Raw genomic sequence first — 24,743 nt, forward strand, 5'->3', positions numbered from 1 at the left:
GACACTAGTAAAAGTATATATTTTCTATATAAATTCTGTTTTGTTCTTAGGGGGGAGGGGGCGGTAGACGTGTTTCGGGGGGGGGGGGGACGACCTCTTACTTATACCCATTTACTCATAATGTGGGACCCCTTACTTATACTGTGGGACCCAATTACTTGAACCATTTACTTATTATGTAGGACCCCTTACTTATAATGTGGGCCCCTTACTTATACTGTGGGACCCAATTACTTGACCCATTCGCTTATAATGTAGGACCCCTTAATTATAGTGTGGGACCGCTTACTTATACTGTTAGACCCCTTACTTATACTGTGGGACCCAACTACTTTAACCATTTACTTATAATGTAGGACCCCTTACTTATAATGTGGGCCCCTTACTTATACTGTGGGAACCCTTACTTATACTGTGTGACCCCCCATCTATAACATGGCACCCACCTATATCTGATTACGTCAGTTATGAAGTGGAAGACCCTAAGATAGTATGTGGGATTTCTATGTCGTAATATGCGACCTCCTTATTTATGATTTATTTATTTATTTGTTCATAGATTCCTTGTGTCTGACATAAAACTATGGCACCACCAGGTTTCGAACCCATGAGCCCTGGTTGACCAGGTCATGTGACCGCCCTGTCCTCTCAAAGCGTCAGATATTCTTTGTCGGCTCCATAAATGTAAACTGGCCAGAACATTTTTTAGGCTGGATAAATGCCAAGTTGCCAGAGAAATTTTTTATGCATTTTTTTTTACACAAATGTAGATTGGCCAGGAAAACATCCTGGGTCGTCAATATAGACAAACATATTAATTAGCTAATTAAAGTAAGTCGTTGAATAATCGTCACACTTAGTTGAACTCACTTGACCTGCAATCCTTCCCTAATTGGCCAGTTTACTCATTCTCTCATTAAGCGTTTACCGTCACCCTTGAGTGATCGCCTGAGTTCAATCACATCCATTATTTAACGGCTAATTTGGATCGAAAGGTTAACTGACTAATTAAATCAGTACAAACATGTAGACGACAGCGTTGACTACATGCGTGCTGTTTCCCTCCAAATTTGGAAAGATGGGAAAAAAAAATAAAGTTACGACAGTCGTGACAAGACAGAGTGTTTTACATGGAGGCAATGAAGAACGGCACACAGATATTTTAGACTGTAAGATTATCGTAAGCAGGGATTAAAAACAGCACAAAGAACATTTAGACTTGACAATTTTGCACACGGAGTGATAAAAACAGCAGACAAAAAAGTTTAATGTGTACATTTTTGCAACTTTATTGTACAGGCGAGCTTGTAAGTACGAAGCCAGACTCCTCACAGTGATGCCTCCGCCGCCCACCCCACCTCCCGGGGTCTAGAACTGTCAGTTGTCATCTGGGCGTGGCTCTCCCCACTTGATGGACAACAAGAATGGATGCTCAGTTGGCTCCCACGTCACACTTCCGGTCATCTGGCCGTCTCGGCCGCTTTGTTTTCAGCTGTTTCTGCTGACCGCTTGGACACCTGACCCTCCGTCTCATCCCGCTTTCCCACAAAGTTCCTAGCTCTTTTATCTTCTCTTTTCCCAACAAAGTTTCTTAAACGTTTATCGTTTTCAATATCGTCCTCTAGATTTCGTTTTCCGACGAAATTGCGTAATCTTTTATCGTTTTCAATATCGTCCTCTAGATTTCGTTTTCCGACGAAATTGCGTAATCTTTTATCGTTTTCAATATCGTCCTCAAGATTTCGTTTTCCGACGAAATTGCGTAATCTTTTATCGTTTTCAATATCGTCCTCTAGATTTCGTTTTCCGACGAAATTGCGTAATCTTTTATCGTTTTCAATATCGTCCTCTAGATTTCGTTTTCCGACGAAATTGCGTAATCTTTTATCGTTTTCAATATCGTCCTCTAAACTTCGTTTCCCACCGGTATAGCGAAGTCTCTTATTGTTTTCAATATCGTCATCCACACTTCGTTTTCCGACGAAATTGCGTAATCTTTTATCGTTTTCAATATCGTCCTCTAAACTTCGTTTCCCACCGGTATAGCGAAGTCTCTTATCGTTTTCAATATCGTCCGTCAAATATCGTTTTCCAACAAAGTTGCGAAACCTTTTGTCGTTTTCGATTTCTTCAGTCAAACTTCGCTTCCCAACAAAATCTCGTATCCGCTTCGCCAAAGAAACTTCGTCGTCATCTGACATGCGCTTGCCAACGAAGTTCCTCGCGCGCTTCTCAATGTTCTCGTCCAGCTCTGGATCTCGTTTGCCTACAAATGTTCGCGCCCTCTTGTCCGTGTCTAGGTTATCCAAATCGCCGAAGAATCTTTTACCGATGAACTGACGAGGGCGTTTATCTAGTTCATCAACAAACAGACTATCCATGTCATTAGCGTCGCGTTTACCAACAAACTGTCTGGGCCTCTTCTCCTCCATAAAAGTCTGTTCAAATTCACTTCTTTTCCCTATAAAATTTCTTGGCCGCTTTTCTGCCGAAAATCTCTCATCAAAATTAGCGAGGCTTCTTTTACCAACAAATTGACGTGGTCGTTTTTCCTCGTTGAAAATAAAATCTTGAAAATCATCAATATCCCTTTTCCCTAAAAATTGCCGAGGTCTTTTAGTTTCTGTGTGGTAAAGGCTCCCGAAGTCAAGCATTCCTCTTTTACCCACAAACTGCCGAGGACGTTTTTCGATAAATTCCCCGTCGTAGGTCAGAAGACTTCGCTTCCCGACGAACTGCCGAGGACGTTTCTCGAACGACATTGTGTCGTCATCATCAGGATATGACGTGTACTCCCCGCCCCGTTTCCCCACAAAGCTTCGCAGTCTTTTACTCATGCGCGCGTCATCGTCTCCAAAATTGTCTCCGCTTAGCGAGTCCAACAAAGCGTCGGCTATCAAATCGTCCAGCAGTTTGTCGTCTGGGGAATAGTCCCCTCGCTTGCCCACAAACTGTCTGGGTCTTTTAGACAGAACTGTGGCTTCGCCGTCATAACTGCTGCCGTCGGTGGATGGATCAGTAGAGAAAAGATTCAATTGTTCTAAATACGAGTTGACGTTGTCCAAATCGTTGAGCTTTTTCTTAAGGCTGACCTCTTCGAGTTCTCGTCGCGTTCTTGTTTTTATGGAGGACAGGTACGATTTTGGTGGAAGGTCTTTGACGCTTTCGTTATCGCTGGGCGTGCTAGGTGTGGGCTGGAGGGGCGGGGTCACCTGACTGCTGGACACGCCCAGGCAGGTGTGGAGGTACGCGACGACAACGAGGCTCAGTAAATGCATGGTCGAGGGGTGGCGGAGGGAGGGGCGCTGGGGGTGTTTCTAGCTGACGTAGGCAGGCTCAGGGACCAGAGACATGAGTCACGTGACTGTCTACTGTCAGATGATTGGTTGATTGGAGCAAGGTCAAGATTGATCTAGGTTGTTGTGTGAGGCTCACTTCTTGTAAGCCGCCTAGATCTGGTTGACTGTGTTCTCTGACGTCACGTCCTGTTAGAAAATTTCTTTCAACTGGTTACCAGGGTTACGTGTTGCTCTGTGGAAAACAAAAAAAAATTGTTGTTAGACATTTTGTTTAACAAAAAAGGCAGTTTATTTTTTTATTTTTTTTCCCAATAAATTAACCAGTGAAAGTTAGGGTTTGCAGTTTGTTTATAGGTACACAACTAGGCAGATAGAGAAATTAAAAGTTTTTTTTAACACAATCAGCGTTGTCCCGATTCGTTTGTTGAATAGTCAACAGTCTACATAAATCTACATATTTGCTAAAAACAGAACATATTTTTTTTAACAAAGGAAATATATTTTTGAAACATTTTTTTGTGACTTGGATAGTCATAAACTATCCTTTTTCTTAAAAAAAAATCTCTGGCTCCAGTAGGTTGTTTTCTGCCCCCCCCCCCTGAGCCGCCCCCTCCCATCAGGAGGTTGTCATCCCGTCCACCAGCCCCCCCCCCCACCAGTATGTTGCTGCCCCGCCCACGGGCTCCCCTCCCCATCCCAAACTACCCCCAGCAGCCCCACTATCCTGTTAGTGTACTCAGTAAAAGTGAGACCAGCTATCCCATTGAATTCCCCCTCTGTTGTTTTAACCACTCTCGCTCGCCATTGTTTGTACTCACACCGAGTGTGTTTACTCACCAATTCTCTAAGTGGTTTGTACGTAACATTCGTGTACATCGTGTGTACGTGTGGTTGTGTGGGTGTGTTTGGGGGAGAGGAGTGGGTGACATACAGAGATAAAATGTATAAAAGTTGAGCTTTTGCTAAGAAATCAAGACAAAGATCCACCCACAAATCCACACACACATCCACCCACACATCCACCCACACATCCACCCACACATCCACTCACACATCAACCCACACATCCACCCACACATCCACTCACACATCAACCCACACATCCACCCACACATCCACCCACACATCCACCCACAAATCCACACACACATCCACCCACACATCCACCCACAAATCCACCCACACATCCACTCACACATCTACTTACACCTCCACCCACTCACACATCCACCCACACATCCACCCACACATCCACCCACACATCCACCCACAAATCCACCCACACATCCACTCACACATCTACTTACACATCCACCCATTCACACACCCACCCACACATCCACCCACACATCCACCCACACATCCACTCACACATCAACCCACACATCCACCCACACATCAACCCACACATCCACCCACACATCCACCCACACATCCACCCACAAATCCACCCACACATCCACTCACACATCTACTTACACATCCACCCATTCACACATCCACCCACACATCCACCCACACATTCATTTACACATCCACCCACACATCCACCCACACATCCACCCACCCATACATCCACCCACACATCCAGCCACACATCCACCCACCCATACATCCACCCACACATCCAGCCACACATCCAGCCACACATCCACCCACACACCCACCCACACATCCACCCACACATCCACCCACAAATCCACCCACACATCCACCCACTCGCACATCCACTCGCATATTCACCCAAACATCCACCCACACATCCACACACACATCCACCCAAACATCCAGCCACACATCCACCCACACATCCACACAGCTATTAATCCTCCTTCGCTCACAGCCTATAAATGTATAGCTGATTAATCAATCAAAATGTAAGAATTACAGACTAATTAAGCTTACAATTAATTGTGACGAACACACGAAGACTAGGCTTCCTCTTGTTGCTTTATTTCGAAAGACAATTAAATTCTTGCACAGCTTAATTAATTAATTCTTTAAAAACAAAAAGTTGGGCATTTTTAATGTAAACTAAGGGAAAGTTTGCAGGATTTTTATAAAGTGTCCATTTGCTTGTCTGTAAATGTATTTAGTGGTGGGATATCGTCCAGTCCTTTCTATCTTTGCAAATAAATGCATATCAAATAATAATGCATGAATATCTAATTTTCATTGTAATAAGATATTCAAACAGTCTTTAATTATTTCCCTTGAAAAGTACTGTTTTCAACGACTAAAGACTTACTGTAAATGTGTCCACAGACGAACACACTGTCCTTCATCAAGAAATTCACCAAGAAAACCAAAATATAACGCGGTTCCCTGTATAAACCATTTGAGAACACCTTACCAAGATAATTTTTTTTATTAGTCTCACCATGTTTTCATCCGATCCTGTATTTTGATGAGACCCATGGATAAAACTATAAACGTTCTACACAGAACGACTCTAGTTATCCATAAACTGCTCTGCAAGCCTCCCCCTCCCCCTCCCCCTGTTGAATAACATTACTTTTTCTCAATCGTATCTTCGCGTGATCTAGCGCTGCACTCAACTAATGCTGGGAACTATTTAATGCTGATTCCATTCTGGTTCTTACTGAATGTGTTTTAGACCCATAAAAATTGACCGGTTACAATGGACTAGACCTGAACGTTTTGGCAGAAATCTCTGTATGTATATGGCACAGTTGTCTCCCGTACGACTGTATGTACATATATTTATCTATAGCTTATGAAAAAAACTTACATATCTAACGACTACATAAAAACATGCATTGAACATCAGTTGATTGTAGCTTTTATCCAACAAACCGCTATACCAGTATCTCATGAGATATGAACCCATGCATCAAACTACAAGCATCTCTTAAGATTTACGTTCACCTACTTGTGCAGTATTATAAGTGAATTATATACATTTTTGTATAAATATGACTAGTATATACTACAGGTTCCCGTAGTGACACCACGTCAAACTAACGTGACACTGCGTTATACTAAGGTGACACTCTGTTACACTAACGTGACACTAACGTGAAACCTCGTCACACTAACGTGACACTAGCCTAGCGTCCCGTTACACTAACGTGACACCCCCGTGACATTGACGCGACACTCCTTCATACTAACGTGGAAACTCGTCACAATATATGTTACACTAACGTGACACCCCCGTGACACGTCACAATATATGTTACACTAACGTGACAACTCGTCACAATATATGTCACACTAATGTGACAATCCCGCTACACTTTAGACATTTCTGCTGTAGTGCGATACCACAACTCAATTAAACCCTACATACTTGTCTTGTCTGGAGCCATAGGTCTCTCCTAGACCGTGTAGTCAAGTCTCTAGCACCATGTCATTGTTGAAAGCTTCGGTTGAACATCCCGCGGTATTTACTCAAAGTTCTATACAGTGTATAGCCTCCGAGTGGCGTGACAAGGGTTCAAAGCTGTCACCCATCAGATCAATTCAAACCATCTGTCATTCATGTTTTTAACTGGCGGAATATTCCAGGCCACAAGGGACTTAACTTTGCATTAAACTTACGTCAAAGCCGGCAGTGACGCCCCTTCCCTTTTTCCTTCTTAATTATATTTTCGCTACTTTCTGACTTTGACCGTGTTTCAAATGTTCGTTTATTGGTGACCGTTTATTGACTTAAACTGAATGGTTAATATGGAAACCTTTATGCGAAATATAGAAACACTAGCTGCATCCCGTGCTCCGCCACGGTAAATCTTTTTTAAATGTACCAACTTGGGAACAGAACAGAACAAAACTAAACACAACACAAACGAACGCAAAAAAAACAACGAAAAAACAAACAAAACACTCATAACATAAACACAATTTAAATGCAATCATAAAGGCATATTGCTCACAGTCTAGCCCGTAGCGCCAAATCGCGCCCTTTCCGGTGATTTGCACCCCCCTCAAGCTTTCGATTTGCACCCCTTCCCCTCCCCAGCCCTAAAACTTTCGATTTCCACCACCCCCCCCTCGCAAATTTTTTCCAACCCACTTTGGCGCCCCCTAAGGTCGGCACCCGGGGACATATAAATAATAGGCAGTATCTATAATACTAGGCATGCTGCCCAGCTTCGCTTAGGCTTTCGAAAACATTGAGAATTTGAATGCTTAATTAATACAATATTTCACTTTATCCATTCACGCATTTTTTTCCAGTACTTTAAATTTTAAAAATTTACAATAGAGTTTCATAACTAAAACCATTGCGCACCTAATGAACGTGATGACGCGTCTATAATAGTGCTGAATAGTTGATTAAAAATTATAAGTAATAAACAGTAGGGCCTACATTCAGTGAATAAAATAAATAAAAGATTGCCTTTTATCAATCCATGCTAATTATAATTTTCTAACAATAATTTCCTCTTACACATCCGAATAATTTGCATTCACATTTTGCTAATTATATTATTGCAACACTAATTCCTTCTATGACGAACGTATATTTGCATTCACATTTTTTATTAGCGTGAGTTTAATGTATTTTTAAATTACCTCCTTTGTCAAAATTAGAAAAGAGTTAAATTAATTTGATTTTTCTACCGTACTGTTATTATGTTATTAAAATGTATCCACTTTTTCTAGGAATATAAACGAAAAAGATATTTGACATTGATCCTTTTAATATGTTTTAGCAATGTGCGTGTATTTAATATTTTCTTTAAGTTATGCAAAAGAGTAAACACAGTGGCAATTATAAAATAGCTCTATGTCGTTATATAAACAAACCCTACTCTAATATTTATAATAAGACACTGCGGTGCACTGAAAAGCACAGCATGGTGCGAATGTTTACTTTTATGGTTCCAAAAGCTATAGCGATGACAGAAGGAAGGAAGGAAGGAAGGAAGGAAGGACTGACACACTACTTGCCCGCTTATATTATAGACTAGGCATGCTGCCCAGCTTCGCTTAGGCTTTCAAAAACATTGAGAATTTGAATGCTTAATTAATTCGCCCGAGGGTCGGTCTACGACCTCAGGAGTTATGTAGAGGTTCCTATGTGGACACATTTTTTTCGATTTATAGCGCCGGTCAGTCGAGGTCTGTTTTGACCCCCTCATCGTAGACCTTTAGGCCAACCGGCACCGGCCCCCGTGTTCTGTCGCCCCAAGGCAAGATCCTGCCAAATTTGAAGCGCCTGCGGCGCCGGGAAGTGCCCGATGTTAAGCACCCAACAACTTTGCTTCATATATTATTGAGATTAGCAAATTGCATAGATAAACAAAGATTTCCAAAGTAGTTCCTTTCTTTATAGTCTAAAATAGGAAGATTCACATATTTAAAAAAAAAATAGATTTGACTTGGTGTGTCTCGATCCAGCACCACCTGTCTGGTATCAAGTACACTATCATCTCAGCTAATTAGGTACCTTTTAAAATATGGAGAATATAAGAAGTGTTTAAAAATATAACTTACACGAATATACCTATTTTTTCAAATTTTTTTTTACCCAAAATTAGCCAGTTTCATTGCTAAACAAACACAGATTTCTATAAAATATTTAAGTCCTGAAAAAGTTTATTATAGAAATTTATTTTTGGAATAGATTCTACGGTAGATAGAGTCTAAATCTAGATCTAGAATAGATCTTAGCGACGTAGCGTCTAAGTGTAGATCTAGTTTTTGCGTAGATTTAGATCTAGTCTAAACTCGGAAGATGACGTCATCAGTTTCGTGCTCTTGTTTTAGTGTTTTAGTGTAAACAATAAGCGACGTCATTGTTAAATGCGTTCTTGTCTCAAGTTTATATACACTTTTCCGGTTGCATAAATAATACTGTTTCTCTATATTCGAATACGCCTTTATTTTTTATTTTTCTTCTTTAAATAATTTTGTGGTTATACATTTAAAACATCTAACATATTTTTTTCAACAAAAGTCCGTAAAAAGTTCTCGATATATCGCTGCCGATTCTGACGTGATGTCCGGCGAAAATTTTTTGCGGACAGAGAAAGAGAGAGAGAGAGAGAGAGAGAGAGAGAGATGTGCGAACGTGGGGATTTATATATTAGGATTTGTGCTAAATATGGGAAATTATATGGAAATATGGAGAACTTTTTAAAAATACGGGTATTTTATGCGAAATATGGGAAACCTTAATGCTAAATATAGAAACCTTTGTGCTAAATATGGGAAAATATATGAAAACCTTATGATAAATATGGAAACCTTAATGCTAAATATGGGAAACTTTATTGAAAAATAGTAGACTGTCTATGTCCTACCGACTAAGATGACCGTAAATGATTTAATATGATTGTCCTGACGTGACTTAAGATGACTTTATATGATTTAATATGATTGTACTGACATGACTTAAGATGACTGTATTTTTATGACTTGCGATGTGTGTATTGAAATGTGTTCCGATGACTATTTATATTACTATAAACGATTGTATTCGTATGACTTTAGATGACTGAGATGTTATGACTTAACATGACTGTGTTAGTATGACTTGAGTTAAATAGACTCAATCAGCCAGAATACTTTTAACCAGTGGTTTCCTGTCGACGAAGAGTTAACCAATCAAATACGTCTATTGTGAACACGTGACTAGAGCTAAAATTAGCTTTGAACCAAGTTCAAAAACCCAGCAGACGATGGATTCAGTGGACCGGAAGTCGCGACCAAACGTCTCTAGTCAGATATCTATTTTCTCATCACGCAAAAACGTCTGTCTAATTTTGGGAGGTTTTACATTTTTTATAGCGGCAAAAGTGGAATATAAAGAAAAAATATTTAATTTTAGAAAAGTGTATAGGAAATCATGAAACAAAAGTTCAACATTTATCTGCGTATAATTTATAGTTTTGGTAATAATAAAGTTTTAGACTCAGGAAGAGTTATCAAGATAATAATATGTTTACAAGTTTGTACACTAAAGCAGCAGACAGGGGGTAGGGGTGGGCTGGCTATGTCCAAGTGGCCTGGTAAATAAAGAAAAGCCCCCCCCCCACTCTGACTTAATTTTCATGGTACATTTTTTATCCATTGACGTCAATGCATTAAAGTCACGGGTCATTTTACAAATTGAAGTATACACTTAAAACAAAAAGTTATAAATAAATCGCAAGTATAATTACAATTTTTTAAAAAGAAAAACCCCAAATAATTCATTAATTGAAGTTATATAAAGAAATAAAAATAAATGACTAAAGATTCATTAAAATAGTGACTGTAGGATAAACAACTTCAGCAAGATGAACTGAATTGTGAATAATTATGTCATTGTTCAATTTCAGTTAAAACATAATTTTTTTATTGACATAAACATACACATTTTCAATGTGTGTCGAAGACAATGTGTTTCGAAAAATTTTACTTTATGAATTACCCTTTTAAGAGTAATCTCTCAAACATTTATACGCAATAAACAAATATTCGTCCGCATCACCTTGTTTCAACAATCCTAATGTTGATAATTTAAAACGCGATAGTGCGGGTTAGCTTTTCCTCATGTCTGTTGTTAGGGGTCAGTTGTGGGTTCATTAGAATTGCCTAGAACGTAGGGGAGAGGTGTGTGTGAGTTGAGTTCACCCCGGGGTGTTTATGTATTTTTATCCCAAGGTCGAGTGCGGGTATAAAAGTGGGTGTGAACGATTGTTATGGTGGGGGGGGGGGGATTGTTGTGTTGTGGTGAAGAGAACATCTAATAAAGTAAGGAACAGTGGCTTAAATCGTGTTTGGAGTTGAATGAAAGTTCGGTCGTAGCGTCTGTCGTTGGGGGACTGTGTTTGATCGGCTGATTCCTCTTGTAGATAAACATTCTGCCCAGAACTTGTTGGGGATAGTGTTAGATTGGTGAAGATTCCCGCGACTGAGCTTGAGGTAACGGAATCGTAAAGGTGAGTTTTACACGACTAGGCATAATGGAAGTATATGGTTGACTAACATATTATTTTTGTAAACAATCCAAGCTTTAATAGGTCTACTAGAGTATCATATCCAGCGGCCCACCGGGTTTTTTTCCCGGTGTCTCAGATGGGAACATTACTTTTTTTAATCTTTAAAATTTACGACAGCATGAAAACTGTTCAGTATCAATACTCACTTGAACTAAACGGTGACTAATTCCATCCGTTCACGCTACCCTTCCCACCCCACCCCATAGCCCCACCCACCCCTCCCCCTCTCTCCCCCCTCTCTCCCCCCCCTCCCTCCTCCCTCCCTCCTCCAAGTGGTATCTGGATGATCTCCATTGTGTTTAGTACCCAATGACATAATCAATTCCTTCCCATCCTCAACCCCTCCCCCCCCCTAAATCCCACCACTAACCGGTAAAATTAAATTTTTATTTAAATGATACACCATCTTGGGGGACGGGAAAGCCAATCGGACGTGACCTACATCCCAGAACGTGTCCAGAGCGGCAGTATAAGGTCACGTGCCGACCTCTACCCGGGGTTTAGAAATTGGCTTATCCTTTAATAAATAGCATGGGCCCTTTTTCTGGCATAACCACGGGGAAAAAAATGTCGCTTTTCTCCTGAAAGCCTTTGTGCTTGTGAGAGTTTGAAAGTGTGGTGAGGTTGCCTTCAGTACATTTATGCCATATTTTGGATGTTACAATAAGGCATGTCGTGTGTCAGAAGTATACGTGTGCTTTATATCGTTTCATTTATTCAAAATGCCATGTCCTTTATCAGATATTCAAAATAACATGAAGGTAAAACCGCACATACACGATAAGTTAAAAGCACATATGTAAAGTTTTGTTTTCCGTGGGCCTTGACCACAGCTCTCTTACATTTTATGTTTCTTGACCACTGCCCACTTTAAATTTCCTTTACTATGATACACTATAACCTTCTTTTGACCACCGCCCACTGTACTTTAAACTTTCCTTGACCACCGCCCACTGTACTTTAAACTTCCCTTGACCACCGCCCACTGTACTTTAAACTTCCCTTGACCACCGCCCACTGTACTTTAAACTTCCCTTGACCACTGCCCACTGTACTTTAAACTTCCCTTGACCACCACCCACTGTACTTTAAACTTTCCTTGACCACCACCCACTGTACTTTAAACTTCCCTTGACCACCGCCCACTGTACTTTAAACTTCCCTTGACCACCGCCCACTGTACTTTAAACTTCCCTTGACCACCGCCCACTGTACTTTAAACTTCCCTTGACCACCACCCACTGTACTTTAAACTTCCCTTGACCACCGCCCACTGTACTTTAAACTTTCCTTGACCACCGCCCACTGTACATTAAAGCCTTGACCACCGCCCACTGTACTTTAAACTTCCCTTGACCACCGCCCACTGTACTTTAAACTTTCCTTGACCACCACCCACTGTACTTTAAACTTTCCTTGACCACCACCCACTGTACTTTAAACTTCCCTTGACCACCACCCACTGTACTTTAAACTTCCCTTGACCACCACCCACTGTACTTTAAACTTCCCTTGACCACCGCCCACTGTACTTTAAACTTCCCTTGACCACCACCCACTGTACTTTAAACTTTCCTTGACCACCGCCCACTGTACTTTAAACTTCCCTTGACCACCACCCACTGTACTTTAAACTTCCCTTGACCACCACCCACTGTACTTTAAACTTTCCTTGACCACCGCCCACTGTACTTTAAACTTTCCTTGACCACCGCCCACTGTACTTTAAACTTTCCTTGACCACCGCCCACTGTACTTTAAACTTTCCTTGACCACCGCCCACTGTACTTTAAACTTCCCTTGACCACCGCCCACTGTACTTTAAACTTTCCTTGACCACCGCCCACTGTACTTTAAACTTTCCTTGACCACCGCCCACTGTACTTTAAACTTCCCTTGACCACCGCCCACTGTACTTTAAACTTTCCTTGACCACCGCCCACTGTACTTTAAACTTCCCTTGACCACCGCCCACTGTACTTTAAACTTTCCTTGACCACCACCCACTGTACTTTAAACTTCCCTTGACCACCGCCCACTGTACTTTAAACTTTCCTTGACCACCGCCCACTGTACTTTAAACTTTCCTTGACCACCGCCCACTGTACTTTAAACTTCCCTTGACCACCGCCCACTGTACTTTAAACTTTCCTTGACCACCGCCCACTGTACTTTAAACTTCCCTTGACCACCGCCCACTGTACTTTAAACTTTCCTTGACCACCACCCACTGTACTTTAAACTTTCCTTGACCACCACCCACTGTACTTTAAACTTTCCTTGACCACCACCCACTGTACTTTAAACTTTCCTTGACCACCGCCCACTGTACTTTAAACTTCCCTTGACCACCACCCACTGTACTTTAAACTTCCCTTGACCACCACCCACTGTACTTTAAACTTCCCTTGACCACCGCCCACTGTACTTTAAACTTCCCTTGACCACCACCCACTGTACTTTAAACTTCCCTTGACCACCGCCCACTGTACTTTAAACTTTCCTTGACCACCGCCCACTGTACATTAAAGCCTTGACCACCGCCCACTGTACTTTAAACTTCCCTTGACCACCGCCCACTGTACTTTAAACTTTCCTTGACCACCACCCACTGTACTTTAAACTTTCCTTGACCACCACCCACTGTACTTTAAACTTTCCTTGACCACCGCCCACTGTACTTAAAACTTCCCTTGACCACCACCCACTGTATTTTAAACTTCCCTTGACCACCACCCACTGTACTTTAAACTTCCCTTGACCACCACCCACTGTACTTTAAACTTTCCTTGACCACCGCCCACTGTACTTTAAACTTCCCTTGACCACCGCCCACTGTACTTTAAACTTCCCTTGACCACCGCCCACTGTACTTTAAACTTCCCTTGACCACCACCCACTGTACTTTAAACTTCCCTTGACCACCGCCCACTGTACTTTAAACTTTCCTTGACCACCGCCCACTGTACATTAAAGCCTTGACCACCGCCCACTGTACTTTAAACTTCCCTTGACCACCGCCCACTGTACTTTAAACTTCCCTTGACCACCGCCCACTGTACTTTAAACTTCCCTTGACCACCACCCACTGTACTTTAAACTTCCCTTGACCACCGCCCACTGTACTTTAAACTTTCCTTGACCACCGCCCACTGTACATTAAAGCCTTGACCACCGCCCACTGTACTTTAAACTTCCCTTGACCACCGCCCACTGTACTTTAAACTTTCCTTGACCACCACCCACTGTACTTTAAACTTCCCTTGACCACCACCCACTGTACTTTAAACTTTCCTTGACCACCACCCACTGTACTTTAAACTTTCCTTGACCACCGCCCACTGTACTTTAAACTTCCCTTGACCACCACCCACTGTACTTTAAACTTCCCTTGACCACCACCCACTGTACTTTAAACTTTCCTTGACCACCACCCACTGTACTTTAAACTTCCCTTGACCACCGCCCACTGTACTTTAAACTTCCCTTGACCACCACCCACTGTACTTTAAACTTCCCTTGACCACCGCCCACTGTACTTTAAACTTCCCTTGACCACCACCCACTGTACTTTAAACTTTCCTTGACCACCGCCCACTGTACTTTAAACTTCCCTTGACCACCACCCACTGTACTTTAAACTTCCCTTGACCACCACCCACTGTACTTTAAACTTTCCTTGACCACCGCCCACTGTACTTTAAACTTTCCTTGACCACCGCCCACTGTACTTTAAACTTTCCTTGACCACCGCCCACTGTACTTTAAACTTTCCTTGACCACCGCCCACTGTACTTTAAACTTCCCTTGACCACCGCCCACTGTACTTTAAACTTTCCTTGACCACCGCCCACTGTACTTTAAACTTTCCTTGACCACCGGCCACTGTACTTTAAACTTCCCTTGACCACCGCCCACTGTACTTTAAACTTTCCTTGACCACCGCCCACTGTACTTTAAACTTCCCTTGACCACCGCCCACTGTACTTTAAACTTTCCTTGACCACCACCCACTGTACTTTAAACTTCCCTTGACCACCGCCCACTGTACTTTAAACTTTTATTGACCACCGCCCACTGTACTTTAAACTTTCCTTGACCACCGCCCACTGTACTTTAAACTTCCCTTGACCACCGCCCACTGTACTTTAAACTTTCCTTGACCACCGCCCACTGTACTTTAAACTTCCCTTGACCACCGCCCACTGTACTTTAAACTTTCCTTGACCACTGCCCACCACCCTACATGTTTCCCAAGTCTAACCCCAACATGTATGCCATGCAACCAATCCGTATGGTGACCAAGTAACTTGCTGAAATGCTGACATTTGCAGAAGATAATTTCGGTTATTATTTTCCACATTTTTTAATTCATCAACTCGCAGTTAACGTCTTTAACTAGCTTCACCTCGTCGATGTCAAACCAGCAAGAAATTAGTTGAGCCGTCTATGTTTTTAATTACCCAAGACAGATAAAAACTATGACTTTTACCACGCTTATTATAGAAACAAATCGACAATTTCGCACGTTTCTTTCTTTCATGTACAGAAAATTTCCACACGATTTCTGCGAGGCATGAGGCTATAATTAGTTGAATACTTCAAATCACGTGATAGGCAATTCATAAATTGTGCGATAATGTCCATAAAGTTAATCACAGGCTCCTTGTTGACGGTATTTTATTCAAGCTAAAGCAAGGATGAAGTTATGAATGGTGTTTAAAATTTGAAACTTGAAGGGGGGGGGGGGTAGTATGAATTGTGCTTTTGCTTTATTTTAAGTGCCTTAAAAGTTAGACTTGTCTCAAACTCAAGGGATTTTTTTAAAGACCTAATCCTTTTTCACAAAAAAGTGTGTTTTCAAAAAAGGATGTATTGTTTGAAGTAACTGATGTTGTATGTATATGTTGCACATGATCGTCATATTGTAACTATCTTTTCCGCACAACTAATTATCTTTTTCACCAATCTTTTCCGCGCGATCTATTTATTTACAACGCAACATCTTTTAATTAACCATATAGCCGATTTTGTTACATTGCAATAGATGCAACAGAACAAAAAACGATTCGATTAAGCGGGTATTGCTTGCGTCGTATCGCATACATGAAATCAGCCATCTTTTACTGGCCAGAGTTTTCAGACAAGAAGCCAAACGGGCAGGTCTGGGCTCTCGTCAGGTAGGTATTGTAGCCACACGTGCGGTTAGGAAGTCTGGCATTGTCTGCCTCGCCCTGAGCCAGCACAAGATGCATTAGCCCCGGCCTGGGGACATGCTCTAGCCCCGGGGACGGGTCCAGTGTCCATCGCTTCTTGTTACAGACCCTGGTTGTTTCACCACGTGACCCCCACCCCCCCACCCCCTCGCCACTTCTCTTATAAACTAAACCACCGAGGCATTATTCACTGGTGTAATGTTTGAGAGCCTTGAGATGGCTTGCAGCATGTAGCGCAGGGGAAAGGTTTCTAAACGGGTGGGGGGGGGGGGGGGGGTGGCGGTGGCGGGGAGGGAGGGGGGGGGGGCGTCTCCCTTGGGAGGCTCCCACACGCCAAGAAAGAGATGAGAAGATTTAAACAGAAATAGCTAGTTATGTTTAGAACTAAATATAGATCTATATAAACTTCTTTGAATCTGAGTTTATCAACACGCTAATTTAACGATAAAATGTTTATAAACCTGAAAATGTACAGACCAATTAACGTAAGTAACATTGAAATATATAGGCATGTATACCTAAAAATATGTTGACCATTACACTTTTGTGGAATTATAATCGTCACATACCTAATATGTGTTGAACTTAAGTTCAATTTCTTTACCATTACACGTTGTTTTAAAACTCTAAAATCATTTACTAAAACTTGGATGCACAAAAGCTCAGCCGCTAAATGAAAAGACATGTCTTAATAAGGTCAAGTGCCTTGAAGGTTGTTAACCTCGGCAGTGTAAAAAGGTGAATGATGAGAACTCACAGTTTAGTTAAAATAAGGGGGAAACTTCATACTTGGAGAATTTACTTGACTTTTTGTAATTAAGCTAATTAACCTTAATGACGGTGAGGCAAAGACAAAACCTTGTCGTCAGAAGTGGAATACATAGTTAAATCAAGTTTTGACGAAGCTAATAGCACATGGGTCTGAACCTTGTTGACCTGTAGATTTCTTGTTATTTACAAAGGGAAACAACTACAACAGTCAGACATACCACGAGAGTTAACAAAAAAGTAAGGTGTATTATGTTCTTTAGACACGTAATGCAGACTTAAATATATTAACTTAATTGTTCTAAATACCCTCGTTAACGGCTACGGTGTACTGATGCAATCCATCCATTTTTACATTAATTTATTCATCCATGTAGGCCTATTTTTATTTTATCAATTAATTTATTTATTTCGTTATCCTTGTCTACACTCGTTGATTTGGTCTTCATACCATCTAGCTCAGTGGTTCCCAACCTTTTTCGAGTGGCGACCCCCTTTTATAAAAAGTAAATGACCCGCGACCCCCATAGAATTAAAAAGCCAAAATTAGTATGGAAATTAATAAGCACTAAAATAAGATTTTCTAATAGACTTTCAATATGAACTACTCTTGATAACTAATTTAATAGCATACTATTCACTAAACCTTCGTGGTTAAGTTTTTAATTTTAAAAAAAATTGTTAATGCCAACCTATGTCATTATAATTATCTTAATTTTGTTTTTAATCGAAGAATAGTGTTGAAAATATATTCTCGAAAAGTCAATCAATTTTACGTTTGGGTATGAATGGTGAATACTACACCAAAATTGTGTCTGCAGTTTTTCATCTTACTCGGAATCATTCTGCAAATCAAAGAATTCATCTTGTAATTCATCGGGAATGCTGGCAACATCAAGGGAAGAAGAGAATGGGTAATGCGTCAATGCAGATTGTAATTTTTTCAGCTCAGAGAAATAGCGATGCAGTTCGTTTTCAAGAGATTCAAGATGCCCAGAAATCGCTTCTTTCAAAATTGTAATTATCTCACAATCAGATTCATCTACCACACCGCTGAGTTTCTCAAACGTACAATATTTCCAAGATTTATTTTCTTTACCGATTTTGCAGCTTTGATAAAAATGCCCCGAGATTATCATGGAAAGTTATAATATTCGTTCATTTTCCCTGAAGCTTCAGGTTAAGCTTATCTTGATGTTCGAATACATCTGCTAGGTCTGATACTCTCTCCAACCACTCTATGTCGTTTTAAGTATACCAAAAAGTCTTGTTTCCTTTGCACTTCCAAGAACAATTTGATTTCAGATTTCAATTCAAAAACACAATTTACAACATTTCGTTTGACAGCCAGCGTACTGTAGTGTAGAAGAGCAGAACCTCGTGATCTATATTAATGTTTTTGCTCAGTTCTTTGAAGGCTCCAGATTTTATAGAATTTACGACTTATACTAGCAATGGACTATTGATGTCGATTGGTTAGGGCAGTGGTTAGGGAGCTAAATCTTTTCTGTTTTCTGAAAGCCCGATTTTGAGCTAAACATAGATGGCGCACCATCCGTACAAACCCCACAGCCGTTCTAACCCATTTTAATCATCCAGTTTCAAAAAAGGTATTTATTTTCTCCATGCTATCTTCACAAAAGAGCAACTCTTCTTTGCTATCATCCGCATTAATATAAACACAGACCAGCAACTGCGAACACGAACTCACGTCTGTTGATTTATCAACTTGAAAAGCAAACAATGGTGTAAGCTTAATTTCGATAAAAATGTGTTATTTAACATTTACGTACATGCAGCGCTTGATGAGATTTTCTCCGATTGTTTTTTTTTTTTTTTTTGCTTGGCATTTTCTATCGCGACTTCATTTGATGCTTGCATTAATGCTGGTGAAAAGAACTCCATATATTTTTGGTGCGTTCCGAATGACTCGTCTCAAATGGCGTTTTAGTTTTGAAGATTTCATAGATTCGTGACAGAGAACAACTTTGTACAGTGCGCTTTGTTTCTTCTCTATTACATTTCCAGTGATGTTAATGAAGCCGAATTTCAAAAATTCTTCTAAATATTTATGTTTTGTTTCAAATTACTAAGGTTTAGTATACCAGTTGGCGACCCCCCAGAAAGACCTTCGCGACCCCCAAGGGGGTCGCGACCCCCAGGTTGGGAACCCGTGATCTAGCTATTTTGTACCAACTCTAATATTATGTATGATGCGCCATGAAACTTTAAATTAATTAATAATTAAAAACATTCTTCGATAAAATATAAAAATTGTATCAATTAGTAAAGGTCATAAATAATGAAAGCGTACATTTTTCTTTAGAAAATGTGAACAATTTTTCTTTGAAGTTTCGGTATGTAAAACAGAAATTATACGCCAAATCAACGCTGCTATTTTTACTTTATTTTGTTTAGAAAAACAGTGGGAGGTATGGGATACACTGGTAAAAAGAGGACAGAGGCGTAGCAAGGAGAGGGTTTGTGGGGCGGACGTCCAGAGCACCGACCTCAGGGGCGAGGGCGCCAAACGAGCTAGACAAAAATAAAAACTCAATATATGTATGTTGTATGTAGCTCGTGAACTACTGCAACAAAGTGTAATTTGAGCTACTGTATTAAAGTGTAATTTGAACTAATTTAATAAAATGTAATACGTGTAATAATGTAACAAAATATAATTTTTAACTATTGTTACAAAGTATAGATTGTAAGCTTGTGAACTTGTATATCAAAGTATACATCTTACGCTAATGTAACAAAGTATAGTTAGTTACCAAATCTACAGAAGCCAAGAGTCAATGTAATACTACTAGCAAACTGGAAGTTATAAATTCAATGCGGGAGATCTTTCACTAAAATTGATCATATTGAGAATCGATACAAGTATATGTCAAACATCGATATTTTATTCTTGTCGAGTCGATACCATAACCCACTTCATCTACGCCGACCCATGCAATATTTTAATAACAAAGTTGAGACTTCATTCTGTGCTTGTGCAAGTTTGTATCATCGATACTGGCATCGATACTGGCATCGATACTGACATCAATACTAGCATCGATTCTGGCATCGTTCGGGTTACCAAAAATGATAGATACATTACCTAGTCTTCTGCTACAGACTGTCTTAAAACGTAGTAGTCGAGTTTTTTTTTTCAAACATGACAAGGCAAAACAGACTGTTATACGAAATATGGCTAATGTCAACTATATATTATATATATTAACAGTTTTTTTTGTCCTTTGGATCCGTCTCGATTCTGTTCTATGGGAAACTTATTAGTGTGTCAAAAGGCAACTTAGAATTGTGTCAAAAGGTAACTTAGAATTGTGTCAAAAGGTAACTTAGAATTGTGACAAAAGGTAACTTAGAAATGTGTCAAAAGGTAACTTAGAAATGTGTCAAAAGGTAACTTAGAATTGTGTCAAAAGGTAACTTAGAATTGTGTCAAAAGGTAACTTAGAATTGTGTCAAAAGGTAACTTAGAATTGTGTCAAAAGGTAACTTAGAATTATGTCAAAAGGTAACTTACAATTGTGACAAAAGGTAACCTAGAATTATGTCAAAACGTAACTTAGAATTGTGTCAAAAGGTAAATTATTACTGTGTCAAAAGGTAACTGGGAATTGTGTCAAAAGGTAACTTATTACTGTGTAAAAAGGTAACTTAGAATTGTGTAAAAAGGTAACTTGGAATTGTGTCAAAAGGTAACTTGGAATTGTGTCAAAAGGTAACTTGGAATTGTGTCAAAAGGTAACTTGGAATTGTGTCAAAAGGTAACTTATTACTGTGTCAAAAGGTAACTAAGAATTGTGTCAAAAGGGAACTTATTACTGTGTCAAAGGTAACTTAGAATTGTGTCAAAAAGTAACTTATTACTGTGTCAAAAGATAACTTATTACTGTGTCAAAGATGATTTAGAATTGCGTCAAAAGGTAACTTATTACTGTGTCAAAGGTAACTTAGAATTATGTCAATCGAGAAACTTGTTATTGTGTAAAAGGGTAACCTATAATTGTGTCAAAAGGTAACCTATAGTTGTGTCAAAAGGGTAACTTGTGTCTCCAAACGATCACTGTCAAGTGTGTCAAACGGGTGACTTTCAATGTGACGAATGGACCACACACTTGATCGTCTGTCCGTACAAGCTTCCTCTAGGCCCCTAGAGTAAGGCCACAAGCACACCAATCACTTGCTATGACGGAATATCTAAAACACGTCCCGTGTAGCTGTGTGAAACACGCTGGAGACTCAAGCTGATGAAAATATCAACCAATCTAAAAATATAATCTTTCTAAAACATCACCTCTAATCCCCCGCCACACACACATACACATCATATAAAAGAGAGCCTTTATTGTTAATGAATAGACATTAATCCTAAACCTATCATTGCTGTCTTGATGATGTATAGTTTATTTCGCCGTTTTTTTTTAAACATTTATTTTCTTTCTTTTTTTTCGCCTTTCCATAATGAGGGAATACATGTAAACAAAGAACGATCACTCTGTAATTTAGATATTTATCTCCCCTAGTTTCCCACAGCAACACGACATTACCGCCGTTGGATTTTGTTTGTTAAAAAAAAAAAGTAACAATAACATTAATTAGAACTACCCCCCCCCCCCCTGCCCGCGCTGATTCGCTTGATTAAATTAAATTTACGTAACTATTGAAGTGTTACCAGAACAATCGGACGGATCCTGGTGGGACGTGGTAGGAGGGGGGGGGGGGGTAGGAGAATGGGTGTTGGTGTCAGTTGGTGACAGAATACTGACATCGTTGGTGACGTTGTGTTGTCAAGCTGGGTGGACGGGTCAACACAAGCGGGGAGTGGGGGGGGGGGGGGGTGATACCTGTTGACGTCACTAGATGGGACGGGATGATCGAAGCAGTGAGTGACGACACATGTGTTTGTGTTTTTGTGTGTGTGTGTGTGGGGGGGGGGGGGGTGACGAAATGGTGAACGGAAAAAAGTCAGTGTTGGCTAGGGAAAAAAAAAGTCACCGAAAAAAAAGTCACATATTTCAAGAAATATTTTGATTTTATTAGTTAGAATTGTAAAATGTTGGGTGTTGATTGGTGTGAGTTGTTTTTGTTTTTGTAGCACATTTATAAACGTAAAAGCATTATGGTTTATAACAATAATACGTAAAAATAACATGACGTAATTTACACAGCAACCTCAACTTTTGTTACGTATTTTTTTTCCTATGACTTTTTTTCTGTGTTTTTTTCCCACTATGACTTTTTTTCCAAAACCTACATCTACCACAAGCAACCGTCACAAATGTTTCGTCACTTAGACCAAACGACGTGGACACCACCCTTAGTGTCATCCCACGTGATCAAAGCGTTCAAACAGCGATCGGTTTCCGGTGAAAACTCAAGGTGAGCCATCAAAAAATACTCACTCATCCCCCGGGGGAGCCGCAGGCCCACAGTCCAAAGACCGTTGGCCCGCAAGGTTTTTCGCCTCAAATAAATAATTACTTAAAGATGAAGCATCAGCCAAACTTGGACGCATTTTAAAAATGGCATCTGGCGATTTCACAATAAAAAGTTTCAGAGTCAGTCACGCTTTAGGGGTAATCGGACCAGTAGGTCTGGTGTAGAGGGTAGGTAATCGAATCCAGTCCCAAAATATTTATAGAGGGTTGGTAATCGAATCCAGTCCCAAAATATTTATAGAGGGTAGGTAATCGAATCCAGTTCAAAATATTTCTAGAGGGTAGGTAATCGAATCCAGTCCCAAAATATTTATAGAGGGTAGGTAATCGAATCCAGTTCCAAAATATTTATAGAGGGTAGGTAATCGAATCCAGTCCCAAAATATTTATAGAGGGTAGGTAATTGAATCCAATTTCAAAATATTTCTAAAGGGTAGGTAATCGAATCCAGTCCCAAAATATTTATAGAGGGTAGGTAATTGAATCCAATTTCAAAATATTTCTAAAGGGTAGGTAATCGAATCCAGTCCCAATATATTTCTAGAGGGTAGGTAATCGCCTATTTTAACGGAATTTAGTTTTGTCTTTCGCTTTTGTTTAAACTTTTAAAAAATATATTATTTATTCTAGTTCTCATTGTTTTTTTTTTTTTTTTTTGTTTTTTAATTATATTTTTGCTGACTTTAATTTTTAATGTCAACTTAAATTTTCATAGCTTTTTAATTTTACGGATGGTTTTATTGACTTTGCTTAAGGTTTTACCTTCAGATTGGCAATTTTCTAAATTATATGTTATCTATTTGTATTTCATGAATTTCTTAACCAGCATTTTGTTGCTAACGATTTCATTTTTTGGCGAAATAGAAACTTCCCTGAACCAGTTGGTAAAGGGTTAAACAAGTTTTTATTGTTAGGTTTATCTTGTATGTGTATTATGCCCGAGATTATTAGAGTGGAATGTGGATAAAAATAAGACTGTACTATAATATCTCGAATAGGCAGACTGTACTATAATATCTCGAATAGACAGACTGTACTATAATATCTCGAATAGACAGACTCTACTTTGAAATCCCCTAGAGACAGACTACACTATATCCCCATATAGACTGTACTTTGAAATCCCCATATATAATGTACTATTATATCCCCATATAGAATGTACTATGTTATCCCTGTAGAGACAGACTACACTATATCCCCATATAGAATGTACTATAATATCCCCATATAGAATGTACTATAATATCCCCATATAGAATGTACTATAATATCCCCATATAGAATGTACTATAATATCCCCATATAGAATGTACTATAATATCCCCTTATAGAATGTACTATAATATCCCCATATAGAATGTACTATAATATCCCCTTATAGAATGTACTATAATATCCCCATATAGAATGTACTATAATATCCCCTTATAGAATGTACTATTATATCCCCTTATAGAATGTACTATAATATCCCCTTATAGAATGTACTATAATATCCCCTTATAGAATGTACTATAATATCCCCTTATAGAATGTACTATTATATCCCCATATAGAATGTACTATTATATCCCCATATAGAATATACTATGTTATCCCCTTATAGACAGTCTACACTATATCCCTTGTACTGTTAGCTGTGCTGTTCCTGTGTAAACCGCTGTTTGATGAAAGAGGAAGCGTTCAGCACCCAAGTCAATGTGATTTATTACTGCTGTTAATTAGGCAATGATGGAATACCCAACGTAAACAAAATCATTCATTACATATTGTTGTTATTAATTAGACGAACCGCCTTCAACTGGGCCTGATAATAAACATCTTATTTATGTGAAAAAAATTTAAATTAATTAGCTCTGCTGAAATAATTTGAGAATCCTCCACCATGATAAGTTGTGCCCCTTTATGCATGATGTAGAGTGCACTAGGGAACAGAGTTGTTTTTCTTGTCTTGGGGGGGGGGGGGGTCGTCAAGTGGCATTTCTTTTGTCCCGGGAGAGGGGATGGGGAGGGGGGTAATGGTGTAATGGTCAAGTGGTATTG

General features: G+C 39.8%; 1 protein-coding gene across 1 annotated transcript in view; it reads right to left on the reverse strand.

The window, feature by feature from the left end:
* Positions 1-1,278: 1,278 nt before the first annotated feature.
* LOC131951353 (protein PRQFV-amide) overlaps positions 1,279-24,743 on the reverse strand; it is a 55,582-nt gene continuing 32,117 nt past the window's right edge. The window contains exon 2 of the mRNA XM_059313726.1: positions 1,279-3,531. Coding sequence (XP_059169709.1) covers positions 1,461-3,278 — 1,818 coding nt within the window. The 5' untranslated portion in view covers positions 3,279-3,531 and the 3' untranslated portion in view covers positions 1,279-1,460. The remainder of the gene's footprint in view (positions 3,532-24,743) is intronic.

The sequence above is a fragment of the Physella acuta genome, unplaced genomic scaffold (genome assembly GCF_028476545.2).
Source record: "Physella acuta isolate Inbredline_101_S28 unplaced genomic scaffold, ASM2847654v3 ptg000808l, whole genome shotgun sequence".
NCBI lineage: Eukaryota > Metazoa > Mollusca > Gastropoda > Physidae > Physella > Physella acuta.